Source organism: Dromaius novaehollandiae, chromosome 8 (genome assembly GCF_036370855.1).
Source record: "Dromaius novaehollandiae isolate bDroNov1 chromosome 8, bDroNov1.hap1, whole genome shotgun sequence".
NCBI classification, from domain to species: domain Eukaryota; kingdom Metazoa; phylum Chordata; class Aves; order Casuariiformes; family Dromaiidae; genus Dromaius; species Dromaius novaehollandiae.
In genome coordinates, this window is record NC_088105.1 from 37,001,997 (window position 1) to 37,020,526 (window position 18,530).

General features: G+C 40.2%; 1 protein-coding gene and 1 long non-coding RNA gene across 11 annotated transcripts in view; one reads left to right on the top strand and one right to left on the bottom strand.

Moving 5' to 3' along the window:
* The window catches only part of USP24 (ubiquitin specific peptidase 24), a 71,638-nt gene extending 54,263 nt beyond the window's left edge, over nucleotides 1-17,375 (bottom strand). For 4 of the 7 annotated variants that reach the window (XM_064516251.1, XM_064516249.1, XM_064516247.1 and 1 more), the window contains exons 1-6: nucleotides 16,908-17,371; nucleotides 4,383-4,548; nucleotides 3,349-3,416; nucleotides 1,754-1,897; nucleotides 987-1,109; nucleotides 49-84 (exon numbers count right to left, since the gene is read on the bottom strand). In XM_064516251.1, the coding sequence (XP_064372321.1) occupies nucleotides 49-84; nucleotides 987-1,109; nucleotides 1,754-1,897; nucleotides 3,349-3,416; nucleotides 4,383-4,548; nucleotides 16,908-17,222 (852 nt within the window). In that variant the 5' untranslated portion in view covers nucleotides 17,223-17,371. Of the gene's footprint in view, nucleotides 1-48; nucleotides 85-986; nucleotides 1,110-1,753; nucleotides 1,898-3,348; nucleotides 3,417-4,382; nucleotides 4,549-16,907 lie in introns of all 7 variants that reach the window. The other 3 variants (XR_010390266.1, XR_010390267.1, XM_064516250.1) reach the window with 3 other exon arrangements.
* Nucleotides 17,376-17,829: 454 nt separating this feature from the next.
* LOC112986472 (uncharacterized) overlaps nucleotides 17,830-18,530 on the top strand; it is a 371,351-nt gene continuing 370,650 nt past the window's right edge. For all 4 annotated transcript variants that reach the window (XR_010390269.1, XR_010390268.1, XR_010390270.1 and 1 more), the window contains exon 1: nucleotides 17,830-18,216. This is a non-coding gene — a long non-coding RNA (uncharacterized LOC112986472). The remainder of the gene's footprint in view (nucleotides 18,217-18,530) is intronic.

An 18,530-nucleotide genomic window follows, 5' to 3' on the forward strand; every position in this document is an offset into this window, starting at 1 on the left:
TGAGCAATGAATTCAAGCAACCATTCTGCTTGGTATACATTTACCTACCCTGTTTACCAGATCCACCAGCCACCCATGAGGTTCCTGAACAATTAAAACATTAACAAATTAGTAGCTGCAATACCAATGCCAAGCTTTTGTCTTCTGAAATGGAGATTTGGACAGACACATTCAGCTCATTAACCCACAGCCTAAATGCATGCACTATTATTTCAAAGAAAACAGCAATGTGTTTATAACAACTCCTTTACAAAGTGTGCAGCTGGAGCTCTGGGAGGTTCTCATTAGCACCATCCTTTTTTGGACTCTGCCTGACATCGCTGACCACTCATGGTGGCTGCTGACTCACAAGCAACTATATTTATAGCACATTAGCAGCATGGAGCATTTCTAAGAAGTCTGTCCCAACGCAGCAGACATAGAACTTTATTTCTACGGCCACAGCTTTTCTTGAAGGAGAGACCAACAACAGTGAAGCTCTTTTTTTAAATCCACCCATCTGGAACAAATGTGACAAGTCAGTGCAAACCTCAAAAAACAGCACCTTGCCAGTGTGTTTAAGTTGAAGATATCCTATCCTTCCCTTGGACATCAGAAAAGCATGAATTCTCTACTAGAGCTATTAATAAAAGTCAGTACAGCCAGTGGATACTCATACACTTGGAACTATCTTGGTCATTTCATACTGAACAGCAAAACAGATGTAGTCCTCAGATGCAACAGATCTACCTGTCTGATCATTGTGATATTTTAGAGAGAAAATACACTGATTTATAAATCTAGTCTCCAATAGAGAACTGAGACAACAATTTCAGAGAACAAAGAAAATTCATTTCTAAAGATCAACATACACTCAAGATCTACTCACTGTAATTGTGGATGACAAATTTAAGCTTTCCTGAGTCATAAGCGCTTATTATCCAAAAAAATCTTTTCTGAAGCACACATCTGCCCTAAAAGCAGGTTTAAGGCATGGCCACACTCACCTTCTGAAAAGTGGATATAGGCGAGACAGCATGCATGTTCCCCTCCCCGAAGACTTCTGCCCAATTTCTCTGGCATACCTTCATTCGATTCTTGAAGTGATATTCGTTGTCGGGGTTAAATGCCTTGAAAGAAAAGCCCATGGTAATGAAAAGTGTGGCTTATGCCACAGTCTCAAAACTTACCATGATAGTATTTGACTTTTTCACTTTAACATTCCTCTGGTTGACAGCTAAAGTTCTAGCAAAAAATAAACAGTTTAACAGATGACCCATTCTCCTGCCTCTTAATTCTCACTGTATAAAACACACTGAAGATATAATTCTGCATAGACAATATCCAAGTGATCCAGAAATTCATGTAAAGGGGAAGATGAACTCGAAGTACCAGATTTCAGAAATGAACAGAAGTGACAGGTGTGAAATATTTTTAAAAGAGCTAGTTTCCAGAAGTTTTGAACAGCATTCACCCCTTTAGGAACTGGACACTGGATGTTGAATATCTGTAGCAAACAATGGCTGCAGATTGTAAGTCAATATATTACAACTCAAATGGTTAGAAAAAGCAGCAGCAATGTGAATATTAAATGCCAAATATCTGAATACTGCATACAAAAACATTAAGTATAATTCATGACAATTACTACTAGAAGCTTTTATATTTTGAGGATGTTTACTGAAACTAATATACTGTTATTTTCCATATTACTTAACCAGATCTCTGAGTTCAAAACCCTGTTGTTATTAGAAACTGCATCAGAGACAAATACCATTGTAAGTACACCGAGCAAGCCCACAGGAATAGGATCTTGTTTTACTCTTTCTGCAACCAGGTCTACTAGCAGCATGAGCATGTTGTAGATTCCTTCATGAATTTCAGTTCCCCATTTGTGAACAGCACTGGATGTCAACAGCTACCAAAAAATTAAAAAGGAAGAAAAAGAAAAAAAAAGAGCAATTATTGAAGCTTGAGCACAATCACATAAATCAAGAGAAATATATCAACCCCAGAGACTGACTGTTTTCAGAGCAAATGTTTCCTTAGAGTACAGTAATCACTGCCTGGTGTGTTATTTTAGATGCTTTTCTTGCCCTAATAGTTTAAGAGTTAATTAAACTTGTTATTTCATTGAAAAACACTTTAAATCACAATTTATGACAAATAAAATGTAGCAACAAAGCAAACCATTTTCCACTTTCACTTGCTTTTGCAAGGCATAACCAATATGCAACTAACTTGTTTGTGGAATGAGCATATAATTGTTAAATCTTCAAACTGGTGTGCCACAAATCTGCACTGAAAGAACCTTCTGAGCAGTTTTTCGTTAGCAAACAAAAACACCCAAGAGATTGTACCATGAAGAGAGGTATTTAATACTGCTTTCACACCTATTGAAACGTGTTCTTAAACCAACTATATTGGACCAAACTTAAAGAGAACATCAAGTTCTCATTAAGTTTCTATCTACAACATAATTTAATTATTGCTAGTTGTGTCTGAACATTAGCAAGTCTTTACAGTTAAAAAGCTTAACATTTCAAATATAATTAGTTTTTGTACCATTTTAAGAAATAATATATTAGGCTCAATAACTGACTTGCAAATATTTCAGTAAGTCAGCACATTCTAAACTTAGACTTCTACAGACTCTCTCCTTCTAGAGGACCAACCTACACTGTTTATTTAATGTGCAGAAAATACCAAGTGATTTGAAAGCCTTAACCATGCATGGTTATTACTCTAATAATTAAATGGAACAAGAGATTTTTCTTCTCTTTAAATATGCTCATATTTCGAGTTCTTTTTAAAAGTGTTAGACAATATATGTAAACATATATACACAAGCGGGAAAGAAATTTAGGGAGAAGCCAAAACAGATAGAACAGTGGGAAGCAAATCGGTTTGGAGGTCTCCACAGAGAAAATTCACCATAACCCAGACAAGAACAACCATAGAGGCACATAAGGCATTAAGCACTAAGGAGAAGGCAAATTCTAAACAGGTGATGAGAAGAGACATAATAGAATTTAGCAACCCTCCAAAGAAGGAGCAAAAAGAAGAGTCAAAGGAAATCTGCCATTAATGGCTGTATCCAAGGATCTTTATACCTGCCTTTAGGCTCCAATAACTGCTATAGAGCTTTTGATAATAAATAAATAAAGCGATTGCACTGTGTGCAGCAGTTGCAGAACTGGGTGGGGCTTAAGAGTTGTTTTTCTTTTTTTTCTTTTTTTTTTAATCTAAGAATTTACTTCCTGGTTACCATAGTTTCTCAAGCATATATCAGTCTGGAGCATAATATACTATTTCCACCACAAACAACTCAAACACAAACAGTGACTAGATGCACTTTTACCTACTGACCTTTTTAAATGCTTCAGGCATGCATCTGTCCATAAATCTCTTGCAATTCTCATCAGAATCAGAAAGACCTTACAGAAAGGAAAGACAGTATATGTTTTAAGATTAAAAAAAAAAAAAAAGCTCCCTGAAGTTAAGTTTTTGGGAACACCAACCAACATCATCAGTAGAAGACCTATTACCCATGCATAACTAGCATTATGCTTTTTCAGCCACAAAAGAGCATCAGTGAAAATAACTTGCCTTTTAGAAATAAGAAGTTTCTGAATGTTCCACCTTTTATAACTTGCTCGAGCATGATTAGCACTATAAACATTTCTCCCTTCAATGTTAATAACTTCTACTAACTTCAAATCATTTCTCTTGCTTCACACCACCCACCAAAACCAAACTTAAGTACAGCCTTGAGAACACAATACACAGGTGGCTTTGGTTTGCTTTTTTGTTTTTAACCTAACAACTTCCATTCTTCAAACAGGCTATAACCTCCTTTTAGTCTGCCATCAAGCATGATGGAAAAACTACCTTGCAATCATTATCCCACGAGTAGGGCATGATGCCTCCATAACACACTTAACCCCAGCCAAAGTACTGAATACAACAAAATCAAATTCAAGTCTAATGCAGTATAAGCATTTCACTAGGGAAAAAGCAACCAGTTACACAAGCTTGGTAGAGCATGAATTTAGATGACAGCTTGTTTTTTTTACCAATGGAAAATAACCAGCACAATCAAAAAAAAAAAAAAGCTCTAATTCAGCTCTGAAAAACAGTAATTCCTACAATCATTAGAACATAAAGAAACATGTGCTCTACTTTTTCTAAAAAGCTTATATAAACAACTTTAGAAAAAAAGATTGACATTCTTTTTACAGTGTTAGGTATAGTTCACTGTTAGCCACTTATAGAGATACAGCCATTTCACAGGGTGCTTTGTAAACAGCTGTAAAACGGATATGAAAGCCAGAGCTGCCCACTAAACTGCCTATAAAATCTTTTGAACAGATTATTTTTACATGAGTAGAAATAGAACTTACCTAGTCTTGCTAGGTAGGTGGATGCAATCAGGCACTTGCCTAGAGACTCTTCCCGCTTATACGGTATGGACCAGTGATCTGTTAAAACTCTGCTCTCCAATTCATATAAGTTGGTTGTTGGAAACTCAATACCTTCGCCAGAGCAATTCCCATTTTCATCATTTTTCTGTGAATTAAGAGATGTTTGAGTCAAGCAATTTTTATCTCTCCTGGACACTGCAAAGGATTTAGTAACTTCGGAAAAGGCTATGCCTATAACAAGCGTATCAAATCTTCAACAACCCTGAGGCTGCCTGTGTTTTTCAAAGTAGAATTTGATATTTCAATTTCAATTGAAGGGATTACATACCTTTACATATTTCCTGTAGGTGATAACCACTATGTTTACAGGACTAATTGCTAACTAATTGCCTATTTAAATGGCAAATCCTTTTCCTTAACATAACAGATCCTAGAGTCAAGCGATAACTGCTTTTAGTCCCTGTGGGACTGTACAGAGTATAAACCCTGATCTTCACAGAACTCTGCATATTAATCCTCTGTTCAGCAGTTGCTGTAAAATATGGAATAGTTTATTCCAAGGGAAACCAATTTGACCATCCTCTCACCCCATCACATCAAGAAAAAAACAAGACTAATCCAGTACATCAGAATGTTTTCTTACTAGCTAATTATCCAAAGAAAAATTTGAATCTTAAATACAGTTGACAAGGAGACTACAATTGTCCTTCTTCTGTAGTCAAAATGAGTTTCTGGAAAGTATTCTAGGAGGCAGACAGGGAAAAAAGGAAGCAGAAGCAGCTCCACTTTACCATTTTCCTTGCTAGTGCCACTAAACAGCAGCTATTTCTGTGCACAGACAAAACACAAAATTAGCCCCACATTCTTTGCTAAGTGCCATATGAGGCAACTGTCTCAGTAGTGCCAGATGAAAAAGTAGACCAGGTGGACAAGTCATCTATTTCCTTTCTTTCTTTTTTAACCTCATATCGAGGCTAGCTACCACACGTGTAAAGAGTTTACTAGCTTTTCTCCATCTTCAAAACAACAGGCAGAACTTAAGCAGGAGAAAGGACAGACTGTTCGGCTCAGGACTGGCAGCAATCGGGAGCAACTGTCAGAGAAAGAAGAAAACAGAAGTGCAGTGATAATAACAAGATCCCATGAGCAGGGAAGCAGGAACACGTAGGGAGGAAGGAAAAGCAGGAAATATATTCAAGTATAAAAAAAAAAAGTGTCAGGAAAGTGAGTGGAGCAAATAGAAGGGAATAAACCAAGAGAAATCAAATAAACTCAAGAGGAAGTTGTATGCAAAGAATGAAATCCATCCACGCAGAGAAGTGTACTTCTGGTTTTCTCACTGCACTTGCCATTTGAAGGATTAGACCTGTTTATTAAAAAGTAAACACTTCATAGTCACTTTCATAATGATTCAAAAATACTAAGCCAAAAACATCAATTGTATAGAGTCCACCCTACAAAGTTCACTGGTGCAGGTGACCACAGCACGCAGCATCTGGTCGTAATAATCTGTTCTGAACATCAGCATTAATATTTATAAAAATGTGGTACAACATAGTATTCAGAAATGAAAACATGTCAGTGTTTGGGAAGCAACGTGCCACCTTCCCACAACCCTCTGCAAATCATTTAGTCCAAAGCTTGTCATTACTGGAAGCTGTACTTCCTTTAAGAGACCTGGATATCAATTTCTGAAGCTGTACGATCCTGTACCGTGCATGGAATTCCAGCGTAATTCATGTCTCATAAATCATGTCTTGCCAGCTTTTGAAGAAGCGACGTTTGAAGGTCTAAGTTAATTTAATACTACTGAAAAACACTGAAAGTATTTAAAGGCAAAGGTTGTCTAGGAAATAACCTGTTGCAGTGATTAAGCAAACAACAGTTAAGTTTGTGACTTCTGTAGATGACACCTATCCAGAACACAAACACATTTCTTGTAGACTGGGGCAGGCAGGAGAAAAAAGTACTTTATAAAGAAAGTATTTATGGTAACAGTATGTGATACAATAATTAGTCTAAAAAAGGAAAACTGAGTGCAATATAAACATCTAATAGCTAGGTCCTAGGATTCAGTTCAAGCTAGACTAACAGCAAATGAAAGTAACATTTCCACAAGTGTTTACAGTAGCTGAGCCACAGTTTCTCCATCCCTTAGGGAAAGGTGTCTGTGTCAAATAAAAATATCCATTACTAACACTAGTCTTTGAGGTGTTCAGTCTAATAGCAGTGCAGAGGTTCAACCGTTGATGAAAAACATCAGCTCCTGTTCTGCCTCCCCAACTACATTTAAGCATAGTTGCTCAAAAGAGTCAGTAATATTAAGGAAATTCATAAAGAGACACTGAAGTAAAACATTTCCTTAACTGTATGCTTGGCTCCCCCAAATAAGGGCATTATCATAACAGCTGTGCTAAGGATACCAGCAGCTTATTGCTGGATTGAGTCTACCATATATAAAAGACCTTCTTTTCCCTAAGAAAAAACAACGGGTGCGGTACTGCAAATACTGTTGTAATAACATAAGCAACTATTTTCAATGAAGGAGCAAATCTTTGGCACATTCTGTTAATTAGAGAAGATGAGTCATTCTTGTGTGTCAGTTTTTCTGCTACTAACCCCCTGCCAATAAAGTATCAAGTTCAATTATGCAATAACTGCAGAACGCGTGATGCTCAAGCAGCTTTGCAACTACTGTTAAACCTGTAACAGTCTCCAGTAACTGTCCAGATAGTTTAAAAGTCAAACTCAAAATCCACTCCAAGCCATTAATTTCACACCCTGTATTTCTTGGACATTACTGCCCTTTTCAGATAGTTTATGTTGCCGTACATTCAGTCTCATTTCTTATGACATATCTAGTATGAACAATAGTCTCGCCAAAAACACATGGCTGCTCTTTCATAATTATAGTGTCTTTCAGGACCGAAAAAAAAAGACAGACCACCTGTTCACTATCCAATTTAAACTGATCTGCGTACTGCTCTTTGAAGAGAGGGATTTCTTAGCAGCAGTTGTTTTAACGAAGTATTCTGTAACAAGGTGTAATGTCAGCTCTTACGTAATTTTAGGCTGGCTCTCTAATCGACAAACGCGGCAGACCTTATTTGCTCTGCTGACATTCACAACTGCAACACATCGCAGCTCTGAGCAGGCAATCGCTTTCTACGCCTCAGGACTGAGGGGCTAGAACTGCCACTACAGGATCTACTGACATCGGCTCAGAGCTGTAATAAAAGCTTTTAAAAAAAGAATACGCTAAACAAGCAAGTAAGGGGTGCACAAGGCTACGTCAGTCTCCTCAAAAGTGGTTTTCTGGGTCTTATTTTGAGGGGAGGGGAAAGAAGGTTATGTATCAAAAAACATATAACCCCCCAAATAGATGACTTAAGACCTGCGTCTCCCAGTTGTTGCTTACTCTTGATGACCTAAATCAGGACTATGCAATTCTGTCTGAATAGACTTACTACTGGACTGGCATCTGCCACTTCAAGGAATTGCAGGGATATTCTCCGACAAAAGAACAGCAAAAGCAAAGAAACAGGTACTTTTAGTCAACAGGTCATCCAGACTGTTAAAATCATCACGAACTATCTGTTTTGCGAGACAGGAAAACATGGTGCACACCAACCATCCTGTGACATCCTCCCTTCTGCAGCTCAAGGCTTAAGACCAAAGAGCATTTGCCAGCAAACCTTTAACACCTTTTCCCACACCTTCTGTTGTATCTTTTACTATACAAAAGTCCGGAAGGCACCTTGCCCCAGTTTAACAGGGCTACTTGATATCTTCTTTCAGCTTATTTTCAAGGTGTAAAACTGTAGTTGTGTCCATACACATACATACAAGCACCCAAGAATAACATCCTCACTCAAAAAGTCTTAAATGATGATTTAAAGATTCTCTCTAATAGGACTTTATAAATCTGAATAAATAACAATGGTTAAAATCTGACTGAGAATGTGTTGCCTAAGTCTATAGTACAACACTTGCCATGGAAGACCAACAAAGAGCAAAGACTAGCCCTCATATAAGAAGTGAAATATAAATTAACTTTAATTGGCCACAAGCTCACAGATCAAAACTTCAAAATGTATTCCCTCAGTGTTCAGCTAATTGAGTCACCAATCTGCATTTAACTAAAGCCACTGATACTTATGATACTTGTTACTTTACGTAAAATAACAAGGAGTTTAAGAAAGTATTTTGGTAGTAACTGGTAGTCTCAGTATCAGTTACAGTTGAATTACAAATTAAATTTGCTAATTTGATTTTAATAGAAGACTACCAACACAATTTAGTATCACCAGAGCCAAGTTCCATATGTCGTCCTGAATGCAATATAATTTACAAAACAGAAACAGAAAGTCCGGTTTCTCTCAATATGTAATAGGATCAGAGCTTTTAAGATACCAGCAGATCAAGCACTTCCCTCACCCTCATGCTTCTCCCCAGCAAGTGGTTTTTACAAAGTGACCACCATTTTACAGACAGGAAAACTGTTCTTGATGATTTGCTATATTGTTAAAGAAAGAAAAGAAACTGTGTTTTCTTAATACACACCTACAAACGGAACCATATTTAATCGCTCTGGAAACAAGCGACGGAAAAAAAGCTTAAAGCCAGAATTAGAAGGCAAAAATTCTAGGTCCACCTTTCAGTTCGGCTACAGACGTAGTATGCAGTAACGAGGAAGTCAGTTTTTCGGTGTTTCAGTTTCCCCAGCTGTCAAGTGTCAATAATGATACTTCCCTCTGTCATAGCATGTTGATGTATATGATTCACTAGTGTTTGCAAAGTACTGCAAGATGCTCAGATGGAGGCAATATAGAAGCAATACATCAAATATCCATAAAAACAGAAGGGATATTTCTCTACTCTGATCTATTGTCAGATGCCCATCAACTTGTGAGAGAAGCTATGAATCCTGAAGTCAGGACTTGACAGTCCCTCTTCTCTTTATCTGTCAGACTGCTGACTAAAGCAGCTTTTAGTTTTATGCCTGGATGCCTATTCTATTTTTTCTTTTAATTAACTCTTAAAAGCAGGATGTTCTGTTTCCTAGAATTGATTCAAAGGGGATAAGATTTTAAAGCTTTTCAGATAAACCAAAGCCATTGCTTTGCACTTATATACTTGAAAACACTAAGCAGGACGTAGACAGTGTTTAAAAAATGCAAGTTTTCATATTTGTAACCTACTTATTTTTATAAACTGGTATTCCAAGAGCTTAAAGAACTTTAAATCCATGCAAGCGGCAGATCTGGGAACAAAAATCAAGGCACATTTTCCAGTTACCTGTTCTCACCATCAGACCAAACTCATTTAACCCACATCGCTATGAGCAAGCTTAGTATTCCTTTATGAATATGACAGTATTAGTAAGCCTCAGAAAATGATGTTACATATGGAATTTATACATTATGATTCTTATGTGGCTGGAACACAGTATTATATTATGAATATTTAAAATCTACTTCAAAATAGGCCAGTTAGCAATAAGAAAACCTACCATGTTTTCCTAAGAGTTTTAGTGAGGAGCAGCCATTTACTTTCCAAGTATAGTAATAGTTTTTAATTGTTCTAAGTCTTAAACAGATACAGCATCTTGCTCTTGCATTTTCAACAACATGAAAACATCTATGTGCAAAAATTCTGAATGCAGTGATAGCAAGGAACACTCTTTGTTATTTATGTTCCATTAAGAGAGAGTAAGCTTGTTTGGGAGGTATTTGGATATATATATATTTTAAACACAGAAGTGAAGCCCTTCAGTTCAAATTTTTGCTATGCAATCTAAATTCTGCTAAATTTTTGTTAAACAAGCAAACACATTCTTGTCATAGGAAAAAATATAAATATTTCATCCTGTTAATATGAAGGAATGATACCAGTCTATCAGTTAAAAAGTCCTTTTTTACAGACTCCATCTAACTGAAGCTAATTTGGATTCTCACTATACAGTAAATATCTCCTAAGAAAATTCTGAATTACTTGGTAAAAGTTTTCATAGAAAGTGATGTCAAAGTCATGGACTCTGACTTTAACTGAGAGTATTACGAGTGCCTTATCAAGTACGCATAGTTAGACTAAATGCTCCTTAATAGGTGTAAGGGATTTTAATACATCAACTGCAAAAACCATGGCTTTTTCTGTCCCCATCGCTCACAACCCAAGTACTGTGTAAGACTGGGAATAAGGCAAAACATGAGCTTGGGGAAAAAATATATATATATATATGTATTTTCAGCAAAGCTAGAAATTAACTAGGATTTCCTAAAAATACTGCTTGCACTGGTATCCTCATTTTCCAGGGTGATGGTGCGACGTTACTATGCAGTATTCCCCAATACACTTTGCTCATTATTCAGAGATAAACACAATGGTGAGCACAACAAAATGAACAACGGCTCTGTAAAAATCACTTTTAATTAATAAGACCCATATAACTTAAAAAGAGGAAGTTCTTAGCCCCTTTGTGCTATTACCATAGTACTCAGTGGAATCAGAGCTAGCCAGATTTCTAACAACCACGTCTGGCAACATACTTTCAAGTTTGATAACTGGTTGTAGGCCTGGGAAAGGTCATGGAAAATACTGTTAGGAATGCCATTCATAAAAAAACTAGGAAAACACACCTTGCATTTTCAGTATGTGTTTTCAGTATCATCTCCGGATATACTTAAAAGACTTCTTCCCTAAACGTAACTACAAACATCCAGTCTAGACACTGAGTTGATACCATTGTTCCCTCTAACCTTAAATTTTCCTAAGCACAAAAAAATTATGCTTATTTCCAAACAATTCAATATAACTTTTCATCGTATCAGATAAACATTGTGCTTTAATGTAAAAAAGCAATGACTCACAAATGCTCAGAATTCCAGAGCTTGAAATTAAGTCAATGCTTCTATTTTCCTTTGCCAAATCACCAGGTGTTAATAGAGAAGTGCTGCAGTAACACTACATAAAGCATTTATTATAACATTTTAGTGACCAAAACTTAAGTTCTGTGAGGGAGAACTAATTCAGTAATACTGCTAAACACTTACTCACACTTTTATTCTTTAGATGCATATAGATGTACAGCATAATAGAAACTAGTGTCCACAAAGAAAATAGTTTGAGTTAAAGTTATGCGATGTATCATTAGGTAATGGTGATCAACTTACATGAACGATCTTTACATGTCTGTCAGGTCTGCTCTGCTGGGCATCTGAACAAAAGGAGCCAAAACTGTTGTATAGGAGTGAGCAGGAAGATCAAGTGGCAAGAAGCATTCAGAGTACATTCGGCTTTTTTTAGTTTAGCCCATCAAGCATAACTGAAACATACATACCAAAGCCTATTCCTATGGCAGCACAAATACGTGTGTTTTTCAAATTAAGAGCTTTACAAAAGAAATAGGCACTTCCTTTCCATCTTTGCCCTCTTCATACAAAGAGCTACTGTTCCTTAATCCAAAAGCAATCCAAATGATTTGCTGGAATTAACTTCTAACACTGGTTAATTTGTTTTTATTCTTATTCTTCCTCAGTATTTCACTTCCTTATTAAACAGCTGCCACAGAATAGCACTTCAAACTGGGAAGACGACCAGAAAATGCCTCCAGAGAATATTATAGCAAAGACACTTCCTGCCCAGCTGAGAAGTTGGCTATACAGAAGAGTTATCTCCCACCTCCACTGACTCCATAGACATCACCTTCACTGTTGAACCAGTAATTTAAAAGTGCTAGTCTCAACCTGAAGATTATTTCAACAATCATACCACATACTAAGGGCTTTATAAATCATTTGAAATGCAGCTTATATTTAAAATTAATTAACTGCATTTGTCAGTATTATCCCCCATTCTCCTCTCTTCATATAGCATCTCTGCATCTTTTATCAAGAGCGATAAACAGGTCATTTTCTTTCAAAATCCAAGAAAGCACTCATGTACCTTGAATCTAGAAAGAGATGCTATACCAGGGCCACTAATTTTTGAACACAGTGATGCTGAAAACCCGGAGTGCTAAAATACTAGTTCCACTTCACACTCTGATGGCATCTAGCCAGGGACTCAATGCCAGACTCCACCACAAAGCTTTATTTGATTGCTTAATTGTTTTACAAGGCCAATTCCTAGACAAGCCATGCTGCAAAACTTCCACAATAGAATGCCAGAAATACTCACTTCTGCATAGCTCAACTCTACTTACAAGAGAGGAAGCTGACTTTAAAGTTATAAAATTGTAGCGTGAAATTCATCACATTTTCTTGAAAGCTAAATACTAAAATAGCTTTTTCTTGTCTTTAAATAAATACAGCTCCTTCCATTCAAGGATCAAAGAACTTCACAAGTCTAGCATCTGCAGTACACCTATATAGCACAAACCATTATCCTCATTTTACATACTAGAAACTAAATGAGAGGTTAAATTACATACCCACAGTGACAGAATGCATCTGCAGCAGAACTGCTTTCAGTACAGAGCTCTAATAATGAGGAGAGACAGGGTTTTGAACACAAAAGTTCTGCAGTATGACTAATGAGAAACTGTTCCCAGCACTGCTTCTGTCTGAAGTTGCTGGTCTGCTTCTTTTACAAAAGCCCCTTCTCTTGAAATCAAACAGCACTTCTAAGAGCAATCTTAGACAAGTTTTAATATAAACCTTATCCTACTAAAACCTGGCATATGTGAGTTTTTGATCCAGTTCAATCAAAAAAAAAAAAAGTGCACAAGCTAAAGGAGACAGAAACAGTTAGAAGGTAATACAATCTTTTAATCACAATTTACCAAGAAGGTCATAGTAATGACTCTCAGAGGCTGTTTAAAAACAAATCAAGCTTATTTTGGGAAAGGTTATACAAACTGTTGGTACATGTGCTGTTGCTACCATGTTCTGTATTTTCAGTGTCAGTGGGTTCCTACCCCTTACCACAATTTAGGTTCTCTGGTCACAATCACCATATTCATTTGGCCTGGTCTTCTCATCCTATTCCTCCCCACTCCACAAAAGCTAGTGCTGTGGCTAAAGCATCCCAATTCACACCAACACACTGACAGACATTTTCATCATATTCATTTACAGTCTCATTTCTAATTTTAAGGATTTATCAGCAGTTCATATAACAGCATATCTCACAGTCATAGGAAGAGATGAGCACAAACCTTTGTCCCTGCCAAAAATCACACCATAAAATCCATATGGTGCCTAAGGAATACACAGAGAGCATCCCATATTTTTGCCAACACACTTATCGGATTTACTTCAGCCAACAGACATAAACATAGGTGTCACGTCAAGGAGGCAAAGTCAGCCCTTGTAAAAGCAGGTGATCTTCACCCGAACAGGTTTGGCACTGCAGGGTGCAGGACTTTGAAAGTTGCAGTTCTTGACATTTCAGAAAGACTGCACAAACAAACATGAAGACCCTTCTGTATTCCTAAATTTTTATAGCTTTTTCCTTTTAATGAGTTAAGCATAGTCATGCCAACGAGATTGACTGCACAGAGACACTAGAGTGATTAACTTAAAGCTCAATAAATTGGCTGTTCTTTGGAAGACACTAGCCTGCTGAAACTGAAATTTCAGCCCTTGTGAAAATGAATGTGTGTATGTCCTTATCTCAACTCTCACATGTGAAATACAGCATGCATACTGGACCAGCTCATAGTAGCTCTCTTATCTAGGCCAATCATTCCAAATTCAGGCTTCCATAACACTTGCAGATGCCCTCCAAGACCAGGAGCCTGGATCACTGAAAGTAAAGAGGATTCACATTGGTTTTACTACCGTATCCAAACAAGACACACTTTTTAATAATATGACACACATCTGGCTGCTGTGCTAGTCTCAGCAAAAAACCACAGACAAACCTTTCTTTGACCAACATACTTACCGAACAAAACAGGCTACCATTATGTAATAGGCACCATATAAGCATATGTAAACATAATGGGTTCACTACTGATTAGAGAAAATGAAGTGTTTAATCATTCATAAATCTATTTTTATAGACAGTGTAAACTTCACTCAGCCAAAAAAAAAAGAATGTAAATACAAAGTACAGATTTCTTATATACCTTGAGGCACGACTGAAGCTTTCCCGTTATTTTTAAACCGCAAAATCTAACCCTAACTTGTGTCCACTGACTCATGAAAATGTCTACTAGACTGCAAATTATTTTAGGGGAAAATTTCTAATAATTTTGCTCTGTTGTTCTATATATTTGCATACATTACTGATACATACAATCCAAAAACCAGACCAAAACCCTAACTAATCACTACCTTTCCACTAAGTAAATATGAAAACTAGCATTATGAGGAAAAGGAACGTGTACTTTAATGACTGTTATAGAGAGATGACAGTGACAGGAAGATAAACAGAAATAACATCCAAACTCTCTGTTGCCACAAGATAGTATTATAAATGACATACAATATGTTTCAACATGATGTATACGACTGCAATGAATAATACAGGTAATTGTGCAGCTGGCTCTTTGAACAGCTTCATGTGCCATAAGCCTGCACTGAAAACTTCTTGCTGATTAACCACCTAAATAATCTCTCTAGTTTATTAAATGTAGCTCTAGATTACATTTGAAGAATAGAGCTGACCAAAAATAATTCCTCCCCCCCCGAAATATATTTCAAAAGTTGCTTACACTGCAATGCAGTATTAGACAAATAAGCAGAGGCAACAATCCCAAGTCTTAAGATTTTTCCAAGTAAAACTTTAACATTACATAAATATTCTTTTGCTTATATGTGCAAAAGTTGATGATATTCAAATGAATCCAATCATTAAATCCGGGTCTGAATTTATATAAGAATTTTACGTAAAAGTGGTACTTCAGTCCTTCTGTGCCCACTCCTATTTTGTGAATGTGCAGTCATTTACCTATATTCACGTGTTTTAGTTTCCCTTGTGCAGGTTAAAAAGAACACAAGCGAGAACAAACAGAACAAGAGTGGCAAAGGAAACTATCAAGTATAAGTGAAGTTTGATCAGACACACAAACTGAAATAATAGAAAAAAAATCCTCTTAGAGTTGCTGAAGCGTCATTTGTAATAGGAACAGCAGAGAGGGGGAAAAAAGTGTTTCTGTGAAGTTTACACTGACAGCATCTCTTTAAATATCACACTGACAACCCAGATTGTCCCATCTGTACCTATAAAATATCTGAAAGAAAAATCCACCCCCTTGATGGTTACAAAGACCTGCGTGAAAACAAGCAGCATTAAGACAGTAACTCTCACGCATTCCCAACCCTTCAATGCAAAGACTAGAAACCAGTTTCCTATTGCTTTAATCAGTAAACAGTGACTCTTCTGCATACATGCAGTCCAACAGATCATCTTACTCCACAAGTGTACATCATCATCTTATACCAGTTAAGGACCTAACCCAGTCAATTCAGCGACCAGGATCACGTACCTTAATTCTGCATGACTGGACTTCAAGATAGTATATAATGTGACTATGGAGATGAACAATGTACATAGCTACACTTACATGCAAGTAGATAAGCGTGTGTATTTTTCATTTATGTGTTAATACATATATACAAACACAGAAAGCTACCATTTCTGGCTTAGGAGTTCCCCAGGGTCCTGTTCACTGAAGCCTGGGAGGGTACCTGAGCCCCCCTGTTCTTATTTATGTGCTTAGGCATCTGCTATTGGCCATGTTTTGAGACACAGACTAAGCAAGGTGGCCCTTTGGCACAACACAGTAGGGCCGTTCTCGTGTTCTTATCGCCATGTGTCCCACAGTCTGGGCACTATCAATCAGCTCTTTTTCTATGAGTGCTCTAGGAAGTTTTTGAAAAAAGACCTGGAAAAGGAGAAAGCTTTTACAGTGCTTAAAGTGCTGCAAGACTGTTCCATGCACAAAAGGCAGCAGGGACAGAGCCGTGAGTGTATCCGCTGTCCAAGGAGTTCGGAGCTCTGGAACAGCATGGAGGAGAGAAAAAAGGGAAAAGGGCAGGCAAGGTGGAGGGCGAGGAGCTGTGAAAGGCTGGTATTCTTCAGCATTTAAGTTCCGTCTTACAGCAAAACTATGATTTAAATTATGAGTTAGATCCTTCATTTTAAAAGCATTTTAACTCCCCGCACCTCTGTTTCTGTATTTATGTGTAGCTTCTCCAAATAACGCTGTAGGCAAGGGAATCCCCGGACTGCCCTTTCCTTTATACGGTGCAAAAGGTTAAAAACACATTACACCCACGAGGCACTCGGCTTATGCAAGAAGGCACGGGGGGGAAAAGGGGGGAAAAAAAAAAACACCCCACCGTGGCCGCGCATTCCTAGAATGCCAAAAAGAATAATGGGCGCTCTTCCCCCCGCCGCGGCCGCGAGGGACGCGCCGGCCCCGGGCGGGAGAAACGCGCCGGCGGCGGAGGCAGGACGGGAGCGCCGGGACCCGCCGCACCGGAGCCCCCTCCCCCCGCCCGGGCCTGTCAGGCCGCGGCGCAGGCCGCCCCCCCCCCCCCCGCCGCCCCTCACCTCGGTCTCCACCACTTCGTGGTAGGCGGGCGGCGGGTCGAAGCCGCCGCTGCCGCCGCCGCCGCCGCTGCCGTCGCCGTCGCCGCCGCGGGGGCCCTGCCCGCCGGCGGGGGAGCCGTGGCCGCCGGGCGGGCCCTGCCCGCTCTCCATGGGCTCGTAGCCGCCGTAGTGGAGGCCGGGCCGCTCGTTGGTGAGCAGCGCCACGGCCTCGTTGATGTCGTTCTTGGCGAGGCGCAGGGCCTTGCGGATGGCGGCGGCGTCCGAGAAGCCCATGCAGAGCAGCGTGGTCATGTGCTGCTCCTCCTCGCTCTCCATGGCGGCGGCGGGGCGCGGCGCGGGGCCGCCGGCCGAGCGGGCGCCGGGGCTCAGGCGCGGCCCGCCGCGCGCGCCGCCATGTTGACGGCAGCGCCTCTCCCCTCAGCCGCCGCCGCGGCGGCCGCCCCCGCCCCGCCCCGCCCCGCCCCGCCCCCGCGCGCGCCCGCCCGCGCTCGCGCCCTCGCACACGCGGGCCTCCAACCCGGAAGCGGCGGCGAAGCCCGGCTGGGGAGCGCACGCCGGGCCCGCGTCACGTGAGGGAGGGCGCATGAATGGACTCGCAGGGGAGGGAGGGGGAGGAACGCGCGGCAGCGGCCGTTGCCGTGGGAACGGGAGCGGGCGGGCGGGCGTCACGTGAGCGGGAGGGGCGTTGCCGGGGCAACGGGAGGGCCCGGGGTAGGGCCGGCGTCCCCCGGGCCCTGCCACGCCCTGTCCCCCCCCGCAGGGCCCCGGCCGCCCGCTCTGCGGCCGCCGCTGGTGGCGCCGCCTGTAATTACGCCTCTCGCTAATTAGCGGGGCCCCCTGGGGCTACGGCGGGCAGGGAGGTAGCTGCGTTTTCGCAATTAAAGCACTTGCAGCCCCGGGGGTAAAGGGGGGGGGGGGGGCAGGTAGGCCACGCGCGAGGGCCGCGCGGCGGCGGCGGGGGGTGGGGAGACCTTGCTCGGCCCTCGTGTCTCTGAGGTAAAAAAGCTCGTTTTTTGCACCCCTGCGGCGTGAAGGGGCTCGTGTAAGTACCCTGAAAGGCGGCTGTTTGCCCTGGGGCTGAGAGTGCTGCTGTCTCTACTGGCCGGCAGGTTTTTTTCTGTAGAAATGTGTCTTTTAACCTTAGGATATGGGAAATAGGGGCACAGGTCCCTGAGAGGAGAAGCAGAGTGCAGTCAGGAAAAAAAATTGCTAGTGCCCAAAGCAGAAAAAGTTTTTTAAGCTTGCTCATCTACGTTGTGGTGGCAACGGGATAACTCCACGAAGATTTGGATCTCCAGAGACTGCTGAGGCAAGATTTATCACTGTTTTAACAATGTTTTCTTTCTTTCTTTTTTTTTTAAATGCCCATAGAAGAGGAGGAAGGAGGAAAGAGATAACTGATTTGTCAAGATCAGTGCTAGTATCTGCACATACACATTTCTCTCTGGAGACTGGTGTTTTCTGGCAAACTGTTTTCTGTTAATGGTGTCTGCCATCAGTGAAAGCACTGGGGTTAGGAAGCGAGAAATAGCTGTCTGAAGTCTTAGATACGAATCGCATTCAGTAGGGGAGACATGAAGGCATGAACAACATTTGGGTGTATAAACTTCTGCAGACTTCCAG